The sequence below is a fragment of the Callorhinus ursinus genome, unplaced genomic scaffold (genome assembly GCF_003265705.2).
Source record: "Callorhinus ursinus isolate GAN/ISIS: 27379988/994484 unplaced genomic scaffold, GSC_fseal_2.0 scaffold9, whole genome shotgun sequence".
NCBI classification, from domain to species: Eukaryota; Metazoa; Chordata; class Mammalia; order Carnivora; family Otariidae; genus Callorhinus; species Callorhinus ursinus.
The window spans coordinates 10442390-10456687 of record NW_027397071.1 but is presented as its reverse complement, the minus strand read 5'-3'; the positions used below and the strand labels follow the sequence as shown (position 1 = coordinate 10456687).

At 40.8% G+C, this 14298-nt stretch overlaps 1 protein-coding gene across 1 annotated transcript; it reads left to right on the top strand.

Moving 5' to 3' along the window:
• Positions 1-5646: 5646 nt before the first annotated feature.
• PRPF38B (pre-mRNA processing factor 38B) lies at positions 5647-13608 on the top strand. The gene is made up of 6 exons (XM_025872321.2): positions 5647-6260; positions 9070-9138; positions 9426-9577; positions 9658-9718; positions 11889-12112; positions 12385-13608. Exons 1-6 carry the CDS (start codon positions 5979-5981, stop codon positions 13244-13246), a joined length of 1650 nt encoding a protein of 549 aa, XP_025728106.1. The 5' UTR covers positions 5647-5978; the 3' UTR covers positions 13247-13608.
• The last annotated feature ends 690 nt before the right edge of the window (positions 13609-14298 follow it).

The following is a 14298-nucleotide window of genomic DNA, read 5'->3' as shown; positions in this document are numbered from 1 at the left end:
CTCTCATGTGATTTTCAAAGTTTTGAGATATAACCTCTGAAATATTCCTTATTTCTTGTTAACAGCTTAAAATAAATCCAGTATCAAGTTTATGACCCATCTGCTGAGGAGATCAATCCCATCTGTAATCCTGGCTGTGCTATACAGTTGGCAGCCACACAGAAGTATCTCTGGCAAAACACTGTGTCAGAATTTAGATTCCTAATGGGAAGTAAAAAGTTAACAGATTTAGAAAATAAGATTGCAATAACATTTTAAAGGTGAATTTAGAATTTAATAAAAATGTTAAATGCTATTTAGAAAACAGTAATGGAAAACATTTAAGGTCACAGTATGTGCTAAGTCCTGTTCTAAGCATTAACACATATCCTAAATTTGATTCACATAAAATCTGATGAAGTAGGTAATAATAACATCCCCCATTTTAACAGGTGAGATAATGAAAGCAGAGAAAAGTGAAATAACTTGTTTAAATCAAAATAATGGAGACAGAATTTAAACCCAGGGGGCGCCTCGGTGGCTCGGTCATTAACCATCTGCCTTCGGCTCAGGTGATGATCCCAGGATCCTGGGATCGAGCCCCGCATCAGGCTCCCTGCTCCGCGGGAAGCCTGCTTCTCCCTCTCCCACTCCCCCTGCTTGTGTTCCCTCTCTGGCTGTGTCTCTCTGTCAAATAAATAAAATAATTAAAAAAAAAAGTTCTGGGCGCCTGGGTGGCTCAGTTGGTTAAGCGACTGCCTTCGGCTCAGGTCATGATCCTGGAGTCCCGGGATCGAGTCCCACATTGGGCTCCCTGCTTGGCGGGGAGTCTGCTTCTCCCTCTGACCCTCTTCCCTCTCATGCTCTCTATCTCTCATTCTCTCTCTCTCAAATAAATAACAATACAAATAAAAAAAATTCTCACCTTTAAAAAAATGTATCAAGAGAAGAAAGTTTGCGTTTATATAGAGAACAAGAGAAGAAAAAAACATTCTATAACAACACTCACTGCCCTCACTGTAGAGAACTCTGGAAGATGGTAGGAATAACGGACCCACTCTTTGTAATCGGAGTCTGAAGTTGGGTCAGTCTTGGGCAACTGAGCCCTTAACTATGCAGTCTGTGCTAACTCTTGAGGAGTTACTATCAGAATCAAGTTAAATTATAGAACACACAGCTGGTGTCTAGAGTTTGAAAATTGGTTGGTGTATGTGTTGGGGCAGAAGGGGGGGAACCCACACATGTGTCAAAAGCGAGTAGAAAACAGTTTTCTTTTTTTTCTTTTTTTTTTTTTTTAAAGATTTTATTTATTTATTTGGCAGAGAGATACAGAGAGAGAACAAGTAGGCAGAGAGGCAGGCAGAGGGAGAGGGAGAAGCAGGCTTCCCGCTGAGCAGGGAGCCCGATGCGGGGCTTGATCCCGGGACCCTGGGATCATGACCTGAGCTGAAGGCAGCTGCTTAACCGACTGAGCCACCCAGGCGCCCTGAAAACAGTTTTCTTTTAACTATTAGTACCTACTATGTGTCCATCCTTATGCCTAGTGCTGGGAATGATTCACTGAAAGGCACAGACCTTCCCTCTGGTGGCTGAAGATGACAAATCAGCAGATAATTACAGTGTATTCAGAATTAATATTCAGCCAGTATACATTTGTATGGCTGTACCAATTTTTCATATCACCCTTGAAAAAAAAATTAAGTAGTGCAATAGTGACAAATAGTTCCCCAAATACATTTTCCCTTATATTTGCCTAATTCACCCCTAATAATTTTTTAGGTAATCTCTATACCCAACAGGGGGCCAAACTCACAACCCAAGTTCAAGAGTTATATGCTCTATGGACTGAGCCAGCGAGGCACCCCTAATAATTTTTAAATCTCAACTCATACCTCTTCTGAGTCAGTACTTTGAAATCATAACCAATAAACATCCTTGATTGTTCATATCAACAACACCCCTGAATGTGCATACACTGTATCAGATTTTTAGTTCTTGGGTACTTCAGTTAACGGCTTCTTATGTTACTCTAGATTTGCAGTTGTTCTAAACAGTAAAATGTTTAAAACACCAGAACATTTAGTTTAGATACACATGGCAGTTATTTTAATTCTTTACTCACTTATTCATGAGTGATACATTTTTTTTAAAGGTTTTATTTATTTTAGAGAGAGAAAGAGTAAACGCAGGGGGAGGTGGAGAGGGAGGGACAAGCCGATTCCTCTGAGTGCTGAGTGCAGAGCCTGAGGCAGAGCTCAATCCCACCACCAGAGATCCCTGACCTAAGCCAAAAATCAAGAGTCGGAAGCTTGACTGAGTTGATAGCAGCTATATTTATAATAGCCCAAATTAGATACCCAAATGCCCATCAACAGACAATTGAACAAATTGTGGAAATCCCACAATGGAATACTACTCAGTAATAAAAACAAAACCAAACAAAACCCATAACCTGTTGATAAAAGCAATAAGGATAAATCTCAAGCTGATGCTGAGCTGAAGAAGCCAGGCAAAAAGGGAATTAAGTGTATGATTCCATTTATTTAAAATTCAAGAAAATGAAAACTGACAGAAATTGGCTGCCTGGGTATGGAGTTGGAGGGAGATGCAGATGACAAAAGGCACAGGAGAACTTTTGGAGGTGATGCAAGACTGTTATCTTCATTGTGGTGGTGATGATTTAATGAGTGCTGTGGTCTGACTGTATCCCTGCAAGATTTTTATGTTGAAATTCTAACCTCCAAATTGACCCTATTAGGAGGTGAGGCCTTCAGGAGATGTTTAAATCATGAGGGTGGAGCCCTCTTACACGGGATTAGTGCTCTTATGAACAAGACCCCAGGAAGTTCCCCACCCTTTCAACCATGTAAGTACATCCAGAAAGTGCCAAGAAGAGCATGTCCCTTGATCTTGGACTCTTTAGCATTCAGAACTGTGAGAAATAAATTACTGATATTTATAAGCTATCCCATTTGTGGTTATTTGTTATAACAGCATGAATGGACTAAGACAATGGGTGTGCATGTGTCAATCAGATCAAACCAAACTTCCCAGCTTTATCTATATACAGGGTAGTGTTCCTAGGTTAAGTATCAATAAAGTTTGTTTTTTTTTAAGATTTTATTTATTTGGCAGAGACACAGCGAGAGAGGGAACACAAGCAGGGGGAGTGGAAGAGGGAGAAGCAGGCTTTCCGCTGAGCAGGAAGCCCAATGTGGGGCTCGATCCCAGGACCCTGGGATCATGACCTGAGCTGAAGGCAGACACTTAACGACTGAGCCACCCAGGCACCCCAATAAAGTTTATTTTTCATGGGGGATAACAATAATATCTTCAGGCTGTTGTAGGGATTCATTGACTATGCTAAGCACTTTATCATAATACCTGGCTCCCTTAGTTTGGTGCTCTTGAGACTTCGATATTAAACCTCAACCTCTCTACTGAGCACATTTCACTCAGAGTCTAGGGGTAAATGAGTATCTAAGACTACACAGATCACATGTGGTAAGGAATTTTTAAAAGATCATAGAATTTGGCAATTGGAGTGTCACTAGGTAAACTCACTTATGCAGACAGAAAAATACACATAAAATAAAGGAAGAACAGGGTTCAAAATTATTTTTCGTTTTATTTTTAACTTGGTAACTCATTAGAGGTTGGAATCATCAGTTTTCCTTGGGAAGTACATTGGTATAATCTAATGTATAGAAAAACAAGATCTACTAGGAAGTGAAAACCACTTCTCTCAAAGCTAGTTTTTAATGTAAAATAAACTAGAAAGGATGATCACTCATGTACTGTCTATCTAACTCTAAATATGTCATTCCAACCATTCATTTACTTATTATTTAAAAAAAGATTTTAACTATTTGAGAGAGAGGGAGAGAGCCTGAGCAGGGGGAGGGGCAGAGGCAGAGGCACAGGCAGAGGGAGGGAGCAGGGAGCCCTACACTTGGCTCCATCCCAGGACTCTGAGATCATGACCTGAACAGAAGGCAAAGGTGTAACCAACTGAGCAGGGGGAAGGGCAGAGGCAGAGGCAGAGGGAGGGAGCAGGGAGCCCTACACCTGGCTCCATCCCAGGACTCTGAGATCATGACCTGAACAGAAGGCAAAGGTGTAACCAACTGAGCCACCCAGGTACCCCTCCAACCATTCATTTATTTATCATTTATCTTTCCTTGCATTCTGTCTTACCACAGTATCCCAGTTTTACCTCCTACTTGTGTCTTTTCTCTCCTGCTGTTTCAACTTCATCCAGGTGTGGATTTTCCCCTCCTCCTGTGTACAAGCCACTGAAAATTAAGATCTCCACTTTCAAACTTCCAACCGCAATAGTTTCTAGGAACGAGTAAATGATAAAAAGTGCCACAGGGGCACCTGGCTGGCTTAGGCCAAAGAGCATGCAACTGTTGCTCTTCTTGGGTGGTGAGTTTGAGACCCAGGTGTAGAGATTACTTAAATAAAACTTAAAAGTGCCACAGAAATCAAATAGGATGAAGAGAGAAAAAGGTCACTGAATTTTGGCAATGGCAATTAGGATGTCACTAAGTGAGCCACCCAAGGTTTTGAGTAGGAGTGTTACACTTTTGGAACGAAGAATCTGGCAGTACTCTAAAGAATGGATTGGAGCCAGAAAATATTAGGAATATTAATATCTGTAAGTAGATTTGGGGGTCATAGATGTAATTATGTCATCCTTAGCTTTAAATGTCATTAAATTCCTATGTTTCATCTTGGCATTCCAGGCACTAAACAGTGGCCCAATTCCACCCCAGCCATTACTCCCCCATCAGCACATTTCCTGGCTCCTGTAATGGACCATTTACCATCTAACAAGCCTGATCTTTCCTGCTTCTACATATCCTCAGGCTGTTCTCTGCTGATAAAACTGCCCAGCCTGACAGTTATCTGTATAAACGTAAGTGCTTCTCGCAGCCTTCTCTTAATTCCCAAATACCACGAATCTCCTCTAGGTTAACAATAGCTTTCGAGTGGCAAGACCGATTCTGACTCATTTTTACACCTCCTCCCGCTTGCCTCCCTCCTCCCCCGTTCAGTGCCTCGCCCAGTGTTTACCACTCAGAATGCATCTGCAGAATGAACTCGAGTAGGGAGGAAAGAAAGGCACCTAACAAACGCTTGTAGAATTCTACTAGGCTCTACAGGTATAGTAGCTCTTTTAATGCTCCGATGTTTTAACAGTCCAGAACGATGTTTTCCAATCTTACAGCTGAATAAATTTGGGTTCAAACAATAAAACTTCCGGCCGTACACTACGGCCGGCGGATAGAAAGATGTAACTATTGCATCGGAATCACATGGAGGAATGAAGTCCTGAACATCATCCCTTCCAGAGATTCTTTAAAATTGTGAACCCAAGAGACTAGGATACTCCGTAGAAGCCAGAGTCACGAATTCGCAAGCATATATCCATGCGAACCCTCTCCTGCCCGGCTTTCAAGAGGAGAAACTAGGCCCCCAACCGAGATTCTAAAACATACGAATTGGGCCTTCAACCCCTTCCGCTGCCCCCAAATTCCCAGGGGAAACCTCCTAAGAGTCGGGCACTGGAAACCACCGCAGCTACCGCAGCGTGCAGAGAACGTGCGGAACTAGGAAGAGGAATTTCCAGCCCAGCTAGGCGTGTCTGATTGGCTGCCGGCTCAGCTTGGAATTCTGGGGCTTCCGACGTCACATCCGCCGGGCCCGCCATCTTGTTCCCAGGGGCAGTTGGCGGAAGAGATCGCGCTCCGTGGCCGCCGGCTCGCCTTCTGCCGGGAGTTCTCGCGGCCCGCGTCTCGGCGTCTGCTTTCGATCCAGGGTCCTTCTGTCGGCGTCCCCGTTGCCCTCCTTCACCCAGCTGGGGGACAGCGAGGTGGCCCCCCTCTCCTGACGGCGTTCCATGGAGTAGGGTCCCGGACCGTTGTCCCGAAGAGCGAGATCGAGCTTGGCCCCCTCCCCCTCCCTTCACCCTCCCTCCTTCCTTCCGCCGCAACATGGCTAACAACAGCCCCGCGCTGACAGGCAACTCGCAGCCGCAGCACCAGGCGGCCGCGGCCGCGGCCCAGCAGCAGCAGCAGTGCGGCGGTGGCGGCGGCGGCGCCACCAAGCCGGCGGTCTCGGGCAAGCAGGGAAATGTGCTGCCGCTGTGGGGCAACGAGAAGACTATGAACCTCAACCCCATGATCTTGACCAATATCCTGTCGTCGCCTTACTTCAAAGTGCAGCTCTACGAGCTCAAGACCTACCACGAGGTGGTGGACGAGATCTACTTTAAGGTACGAAGAGTCTAGGCCTGGGGGGCCAGGGGGCGGGCGGGTTAAGTTCCGAGGAGGGGTTAGAGGAAACGGGCGGAGGCGGCCCTTGAGATCTGAGCGTTTGTAGGTGCGGGAAGGTTGGGTGGGGGAGCGGTGGTCAGTAGTCCGCCTGGGAGGGGTCAGACTGGGGCCGCCCTCTCATTTCTTTTTCAGATTTTTAGGGCTGGGAGAGCCCGCCTCAATTGAACTCTCCTCCCCCAACCTCCTGCCCACCCCTGGGGGGAGTTGGACGGGAGGGGTGGGGGAGGGGAGAAAAGAGTAACTGAATCCTCTCCAGTTTACAGCTTTAAAATTATTCCTTTTGACGTGGATCTACTCAGCGCCAACTCGTTGGTGCTTCTCCCGCTCACCCTGGGCCAGGGCGTGCATTGACTTCAATGTTGGCCTCGTGTTGTTGGTATTCTCAATCCGATCCAGACAGGGAAATGGTCAGTGCGTGTGTCGGGTGGGGGTGGGAGGGTTGAGGGTGGAGAGGTGCCAGGGCAAGAGGTGTACAGAAGGCCTGGAAATTTTCCCAGCAGGAAGTCAGGAGTAAGTGGTCTCAGTTACTTGTGCATTGGGCTTGTTCAGGATTATCTGGGCCCTGGGCTTCTGCGGCAGGGTCGGTGCTGGCTTGGCTGTGCTGGGGAGCTCACCTGGCGCCTCCTCACTGCACTCTTGTCTCAGTTCTTGTTTCGTTAGCAGGATTGACTCAGTCTTGCAGCGAGGCTCGGAGCAGCCCAGGGTCGCAGGTAGAGGTATGCACTATTAATCATGCTCAATCGCCATAAATGCATTTCCCTGGTTAAATGAACGGCTAATTAGGTATTTTTTGGCCATTGGTTTTGGGCTTTTCTACACCAACTAGATAGGTTTTCTCCACTTCCCTGCAAATTATGTAGTTTTAAAAGTATCTTCCAGGCCTCTTAAGGTTAATTAATATTTTAAGGAATATTAATAACAGTCTTAATGATCTTTAAATATTTTAGCTAGAGCATCTAACAAAATACCATTTGTCTTGTGTATTTGACTCTTAAAACATTTGACAGAACACATAAAGTACTTTCTGTGATCTGAACATACCTGTAGAGGTGTTAGCAAGAGGAAATTCTTTTTATTTGCTTTTAGGTTCTATTTTGTCCACAGACCTCCCCCCACCCCACTCCCTTAAGCGATTAGGTTATTGAAGGATTTTGAGATACTAGTTGTTTTTTGATAGAAAATCATATTTTGAGAAAACAGTTCAACTTTGGGTATGTAAAGTACACTGAAATTTTGTTATCCTTTTACAAGAATATTGTAATACTATGAACTAGGTTTTTTAGTTTTTAAAAGGTAAGGCCTTTTTCAGCATGAATACAGTATACGGTGAATATTCTTAGCTTTGTGTAGTAAACTTCAAACAACTGAAAATTGGGTTCCTGCTTTATTTGTAGCAGGTTCTGTTTAATAATACAGGCAGATGTTAATGTGATAGAGGAAAAGCTTGTTTTCAAATACAGATACTGTGTTTTGAAACAATTTAAGACTGTACTAGAAATTATTTAAATTTAGTTATAAAACTAAAGATCCAGGCTTCGTTATCAAGATGTCCAGATTAAATGATCATTGAAATATGTAGGCTTCTAGTTTTGATTTCGTGTTGCATCCGCCCCTTTGGCTAGCCTTTAAGGAATTGAAACATCTTTCATACAGCAAACTGGGGGAAGGAAATGAAACCGTAAAGCAGTGCTGAGCATAATAGTGTAGTGCTTAAATTTAAATGCATGCTTTTCTGTCTGAAGCCACAGACTAAAAATGCAGCCATGGGTGGGCAAAAATACAGTTTTAGAAATGCATACTGAACAGGATTTTATTTTGATTTTGTTTTAAATTAAGAAATACAGATCTTTCTAAAAGACCTTGAGTTATATGTTATCGAGCTAAAATTCTTTCTTTGCTATTTTTAGGTAAAGTATGTGGTTTTTATAGGGTACTCACTTCAACAAAGATGATACTGTATCAATTGTACATAATATGATGACTAGTCACACTTAGCTTTTAATAGTTTATTTTCTGGGGAAAAATTGAATTGGTTCACATAATTAGGCTGAAAATAAATTACTAACAAGAATGTTCTGTGTAGGTGTGGCCCTTGTAATTTCATCTCTAATCAGGAATGAACATAATGCCTGTTCATGGTAAAAAAAAAAAATATATATATATACAAATAAAGTTCCATAGTTTTGCATTAGAAGTAACTTGCTACTGTTTTAACATACATACTTCAAGTCATTTTTCTTCATTTTATGATGTAGAATTTTAAATCACCATAAAGTTAAAGGTATTAAATCTTTTTTTGAAATAAATACTAAAACTTCATTGGTACTTTTTGCTTCAAGTTGGAGCCTTAAATACATTTTAAAATGAGAAGTTTTTTTAACAACTCATAATAAAATAAAAAATTGATACATTATGAAATATTTTTTTACAAGTATATGAGACTCCTAGAAATCTGTTGGCTCCACAAGTATCAGCTCTCTACAAAGCCTATTTTAATGGGATTTCTGCTCATAAAACTGTTGCGGTTTTGTTAAACTCTGGCAGTTTTATTGGTGCTTTTTAAAAGCTAAGCAGTTTTTCAAAGATGGTTTACATAATGTATGTAAACAAAATATATGCATCATGTCAAAATCAGCTTCCAAACTTTTGGAAGAAGCTGCTCTGTTATGGACTTGGGTTTACTTTAATCATAGTTTTTAAAAAAAATTCGAAGTATGAATGTTTGTTGTGTTCCTCTTTTCTATTTCAGGTCACGCATGTTGAGCCGTGGGAGAAAGGAAGCAGGAAAACAGCAGGCCAAACGGGGATGTGCGGAGGGGTAAGTAGAAGTACGTGCATTTTTCAGTTTTTCTGTGTCTGATAACTAAGTTTAAAATTAGGAAACTAAAAGTGACAGTTACTCAAATGACAGTTGGCAAAGCTTAGAAGTTTGTTTTTATCTAAATTCAAGTGTCTGGTGAATGGGGTTAGAAAGTTGCTGTTTTATTAATGCTCCATTCTTAGTTCTGGATTATGTCTTGTTATTAATACCTAATAGGATTAATCAGTTGGTGTTAAATATCTGTCAGTTATTTTACTACTTTTTCTTACCTGTTTCCCCTAAAGGTTCGAGGTGTTGGAACAGGAGGAATTGTTTCTACAGCTTTCTGCTTGTTATACAAATTATTTACTCTGAAGCTAACTCGAAAGCAAGTGATGGGTCTCATAACACACACAGACTCTCCATATATTAGAGCCCTTGGATTTATGTATATAAGGTAAGCATGCATTTATCTACATTTCCATTAAATACATCATTTTAAATCACATAAGGCTAATTGATCTTTTGTAATTCTAGGTACACACAGCCCCCTACAGATCTATGGGACTGGTTTGAATCCTTCCTTGATGATGAAGAGGTATGTCAACAAGGGTAATAATGAGTTTTCTTCTGATTACTCATGTTTTTAGTATCTTTTATTTATTGGAAGTTTAATGTTTTTCAGAATTTTCTGTAGTTAAATTCACTCATACTTTTGGAATTGCTGTCCTTTTACTAAGACTTTAGTGGATTTTATATATCTTAGGTTAACTTTCCTAATTTTCTTATTTCTTAATTGTTTAGATGGTTTTGATAACTATTGAAATTTTTTTCTAATTATGTTTTGTATATTGCATTGATCTTGACTTGTAAAGTTGATAGTGACTTTTTAAGTGGGCCGTGCTCAAGATTGAGGTGTTAACACATGCGCATACAGTACTAATTATAGCGCTTTATTCTTTTGGAACTCTTCAGCTCTCCACGCTCTAACTTCTTCCACATATTAATACTCCCACTTGCGTAGAAGTACAAAATTGAAGAGCTGGGTGGGATTTAAATAGGGTGAGAGTTTAGAGTTTATTCAAAATGATCAAAATTCTAGCTTTCTGATTCCTAATATGTTATTTATAAAGCCAGAAGAAAGCCTTAAAATTAGTACTTTAGATTCTTGTTTTTTAATTGAAAAAAAAAATTTTTTTTTTAAGTAAGCTCTACACCCAGTGGGGGGGCTTGAACCCATGACCCCAAGGTCAAGAGTCACATGCTCTAAGACTGAGGCAGCCAGGTGCCCCTTTTTGCTTAATTATAAATCTGGTTTGCCACTCAAGCTTAACAAGGTTGAGCTTGTTACATATGTTCAGGAAACAAAAGTTACTTTCAGAAACATTGCTGTGTCAGATTTAAATCATATATGTATTAAGATGCTTACGCAGTGAAGTCCAAGATCTCAAAAGGTACTTAATACATACCTGTATTATCCATACATATGCCCCCACCACTTTGTATTTTAAGGGTCATAAAGTAAACTTTGAGTGCCATGCCTCAGTAGTCCCATTTAAAACATTTATCCCAAAGAATTTGTTGAATTAAAGGGTAGTTCTAATAGAGATCTTTCTAAGTGTGTTATTATGTGCCCATCTAAAAACATCTCACTCTTGTAGAAATGGAAAATTTTTGTCTGCATTTTTTGGCAGGGGCTGTTTACTGAATTATTCATATTTCTGAAGAAGCAAAAAAATGTATCAGGTGATAAAGCACAGTCTTTAAAGTTGTTTTTCTTTTTAGATGAGATTTTTTAGGCCAAAGCACTTCTCCCTTCTATATTTAAAAAGCATGTCCCTCTTCATAATTGGTATTGTATTAGGTTTGTTTCTGAATGCTTCTATTTAATCTGTTTTTTTATTGTATTTACAAACCTGAGGATCTCTATTTAAGCTAACTTATTGTTTTCTTCCTTAGATATCTGCAGCGATTATATTTGGAAATACTGTATATCTGAACACTTAAATGTGTGTGAGTGCAAGCAGTTTTACCTTTAGCTCTTGTTTTCCTGTTTAGATAACAAATCTCACTTTCCTTGTGTGCTTGCACTATAGGTTTGGGACTGACAATAGCTGACTAACATGTCCTGAGCTGTGAGAGGGCATAGCAAGAAGGCCTTCATGCGGTAATGACCCTTTTCAGAGACAATGGTCATCATGGATTATGCGTTTCCAATTATTTGTTCATTTATTTATTTTCTACATAACTCTAAATTAGAAACCTCACTGCTTCATGGCAGTTGGTTTGCTATTGCTTCCAGTTTTATTAGGGCTTCATTATGTATTAGAGCTGTTAAAAGATAATCTTTAGACAGGATTGTCTGAAGTAGTTCATACGTAGTTAGGCTACAGTGCTAGGAATGATGTGTGCAAACATGTCCACAGAAAGAAATACATACTTAGTAGGTATGTGGAATGTTAATTTAAGTTTATTGTTCCACAGAGTTTAGTAATATAAGGGGCTGTTTCATATTCCTGTTAACTGAGTGAGATCAGTGCTCTTTTATGCCCATGAGGCTGCAGGATTTGTTCTCACCTGCATGCACACACTAAGCCCAAATATTTCTCTGTATCATTCATTACCAGATTAGTAGGGTACACAAATTACAATTTTTGTTAGAATTTTTTTGTATTTGAGATTCCAAAGATGGTAATATTTGTATAGTATTCATGTATATGTTGAAATTATTTTTTTTGACGGCTAGGATATCTTTTGTGTGTTTGTAGGACCTAGATGTGAAGGCTGGTGGAGGCTGTGTAATGACCATTGGAGAAATGCTACGGTCTTTTCTCACAAAACTGGAGTGGTTTTCTACCCTGTTTCCGAGAATTCCGGTTCCAGTTCAGAAGAATATTGATCAACAGATTAAAACCCGGCCTAGAAAAATCAAGAAAGATGGGAAGGAAGGTGCTGAGGAAATAGACAGACACATCGAACGCAGGCGTTCAAGGTAACGTACCTAATGGAGTTACTTTAAAAATAGGCTTTTTACCAAGGTCCTTGGAAATCAGTGGCAAATTCTCAGGAAATGCTGTGTATGCTGTTCGTTCCATGAGTTTGTCGCTTTTAACCCCAAAAGATCATTTGGTGCCTTTCAGGGCCTTTAATTGTTCCTAACATGTCTGTGTAAGTGGGGGATCTAGATAAGTAATGTGGAAGTTAAATTTTTAGGATATGTTGACATTTTCGTTGACATTTTTTTCTTCCTTGCTTAAATGTTAGGTCTCCAAGGAGATCACTGAGTCCACGGAGGTCCCCAAGAAGATCAAGGAGTAGAAGCCATCATCGGGAGGGCCACGGGTCTTCTAGTTTCGATCGGGAATTAGAAAGAGAGAAAGAACGCCAGCGGCTAGAGCGTGAAGCCAAAGAAAGGGAGAAGGAAAGGCGGAGATCCCGAAGTGTCGATCGGGGATTGGAACGCAGGCGGAGCAGCAGGAGTAGGGAAAGGCACAGAAGCCGCAGTCGAAGTCGGGACAGGAAAGGGGACCGGAGGGACAGGGACCGGGAGAGAGAGAAGGAGAATGAGCGAGGGAGACGACGGGACCGCGACCACGATAAGGAGAGAGGCGGCGACCGGGAGGGGGAGCGGGAGCGGTCCAGGGAGCGGTCCAAGGAGCGGAGAAGCAGGGGTGAGGTAGAAGAGAAGAAACACAAAGAGGATAAGGACGATAGGCGGCATAGAGATGACAAGAAAGAGTCCAAGAAGGAGAAAAAGCACAGTAGGAGCAGAAGCAGAGACAGGAAACACAGAAGTAGGAGTAGAAGTAGGAATGCAGGGAAGCGGAGCAGGAGCAGGAGCAAAGAGAAGTCAAGTAAACATAAGAATGAAAGCAAAGAAAAGTCAAATAAACGAAGTAGAAGTGGCAGTCAAGGAAGAACTGACAGTGTTGAAAAATCAAGAAAACGGGAACATAGCCCCAGCAAAGAGAAGTCTAGAAAGCGTAGCAGAAGCAAAGAACGTTCCCACAAACGAGACCACAGTGATAGTAAGGACCAGTCTGACAAACACGACCGTCGAAGGAGCCAAAGTATAGAGCCAGAGAGCCAAGAGAAACAACATAAAAACAAAGATGAGACTGTGTGAAGTTTTTTTTGTAAAAGTGGATCACATTGAATCCTATACATGTTTGATTAAATCTGCTTTCTTTTTCTTCCTCCCAAGTTGAGATTGTGCAGTAGTTCCGCACTCTTCAAGCTCCCCGTAGGCTGCATTTTCATTTCCTCTTTTGTGTAGGGAAGTGCCTTTGTAATCCCATTTATTGCATTGATGTTTTCACCCAATTGTTGAGTTTGATACACGATGCACAGATTGTTCTTGCATTTTTATTGTTCAATTGTTTTTGAGATGTACAGTCTGTACATATGTCCTGAAAATGTTTTAATTCCTTTGGCATGGTTGCCAAGTTGGTTAAATTTGTATAAGGCAATAAACTGCCACTAATTCTATTTTTGTTTCGTAGGTGTGGGATTATGGTTTGTGTACTGAAGCTAGCATGGATGTGCTTTTCATAATAGAATGCTAAAGACTTTGAGAATGGGTCTTGGATGTCTTTTGTAGGAGAATTTTGTGCTTTCAGTGTCCATGAAGGCAGCAGTTGTAGGATTAACATTCTTGTCCACTGTATATTATCTTGGAAGGCTCTTGTGAAAATGCGTTACACTTAATATTCTCCACAGTTAACTTTAGAGAGATTCGTGACAAGTTAGTTTCTGACGCAGAGGTTTCAATTAGGCTGTGATTTGATCAAAAGTCCTTTTAGCATTCTACCTCAAAGGGACACTGTTAGTATGCCTAAAATGTATTCACTTAGTTTTCCTTTTTTATTTGAAAAAATACATGACCTGTAATCTTTTTTTCTTGAATTTCTCAGATTTTAAAGTACCATATTACAGGAAAAAATTAATGTCTAAAGCCTAGCATTCTTGCAGCAACCTTATACTAACGTGAAATTGGGAGAGGGTGGGGCAGATGAGTAGAGAAATAGATTCAAGCCTCAAGCTTCCAAAGCATTTTTATAAAGGGGAAAAACTTAAATTATGAGACAGCTTGATATAGTGTCCTTTTTTTAAAATTCAAAACTTTTTTTATTGATAATGAAGATTGCTGTTTGAGTTTTTAAACTTAATCTAGAACAG

What these genes read in the sequence shown, in the direction of transcription:
- PRPF38B (XM_025872321.2), top strand. Translation starts at nt 5,979, where the DNA reads ATGGCTAACAACAGCCCCGCGCTGACAGGCAACTCGCAGCCGCAGCAC. An exon ending in AAACGGGGATGTGCGGAGGG is followed by an intron (nt 9,139 to 9,425) that starts GTAAGTAGAAGT and finishes TTTCCCCTAAAG; the next exon opens with GTTCGAGGTGTTGGAACAGG. An exon ending in CCTTCCTTGATGATGAAGAG is followed by an intron (nt 9,719 to 11,888) that starts GTATGTCAACAA and finishes GTGTGTTTGTAG; the next exon opens with GACCTAGATGTGAAGGCTGG.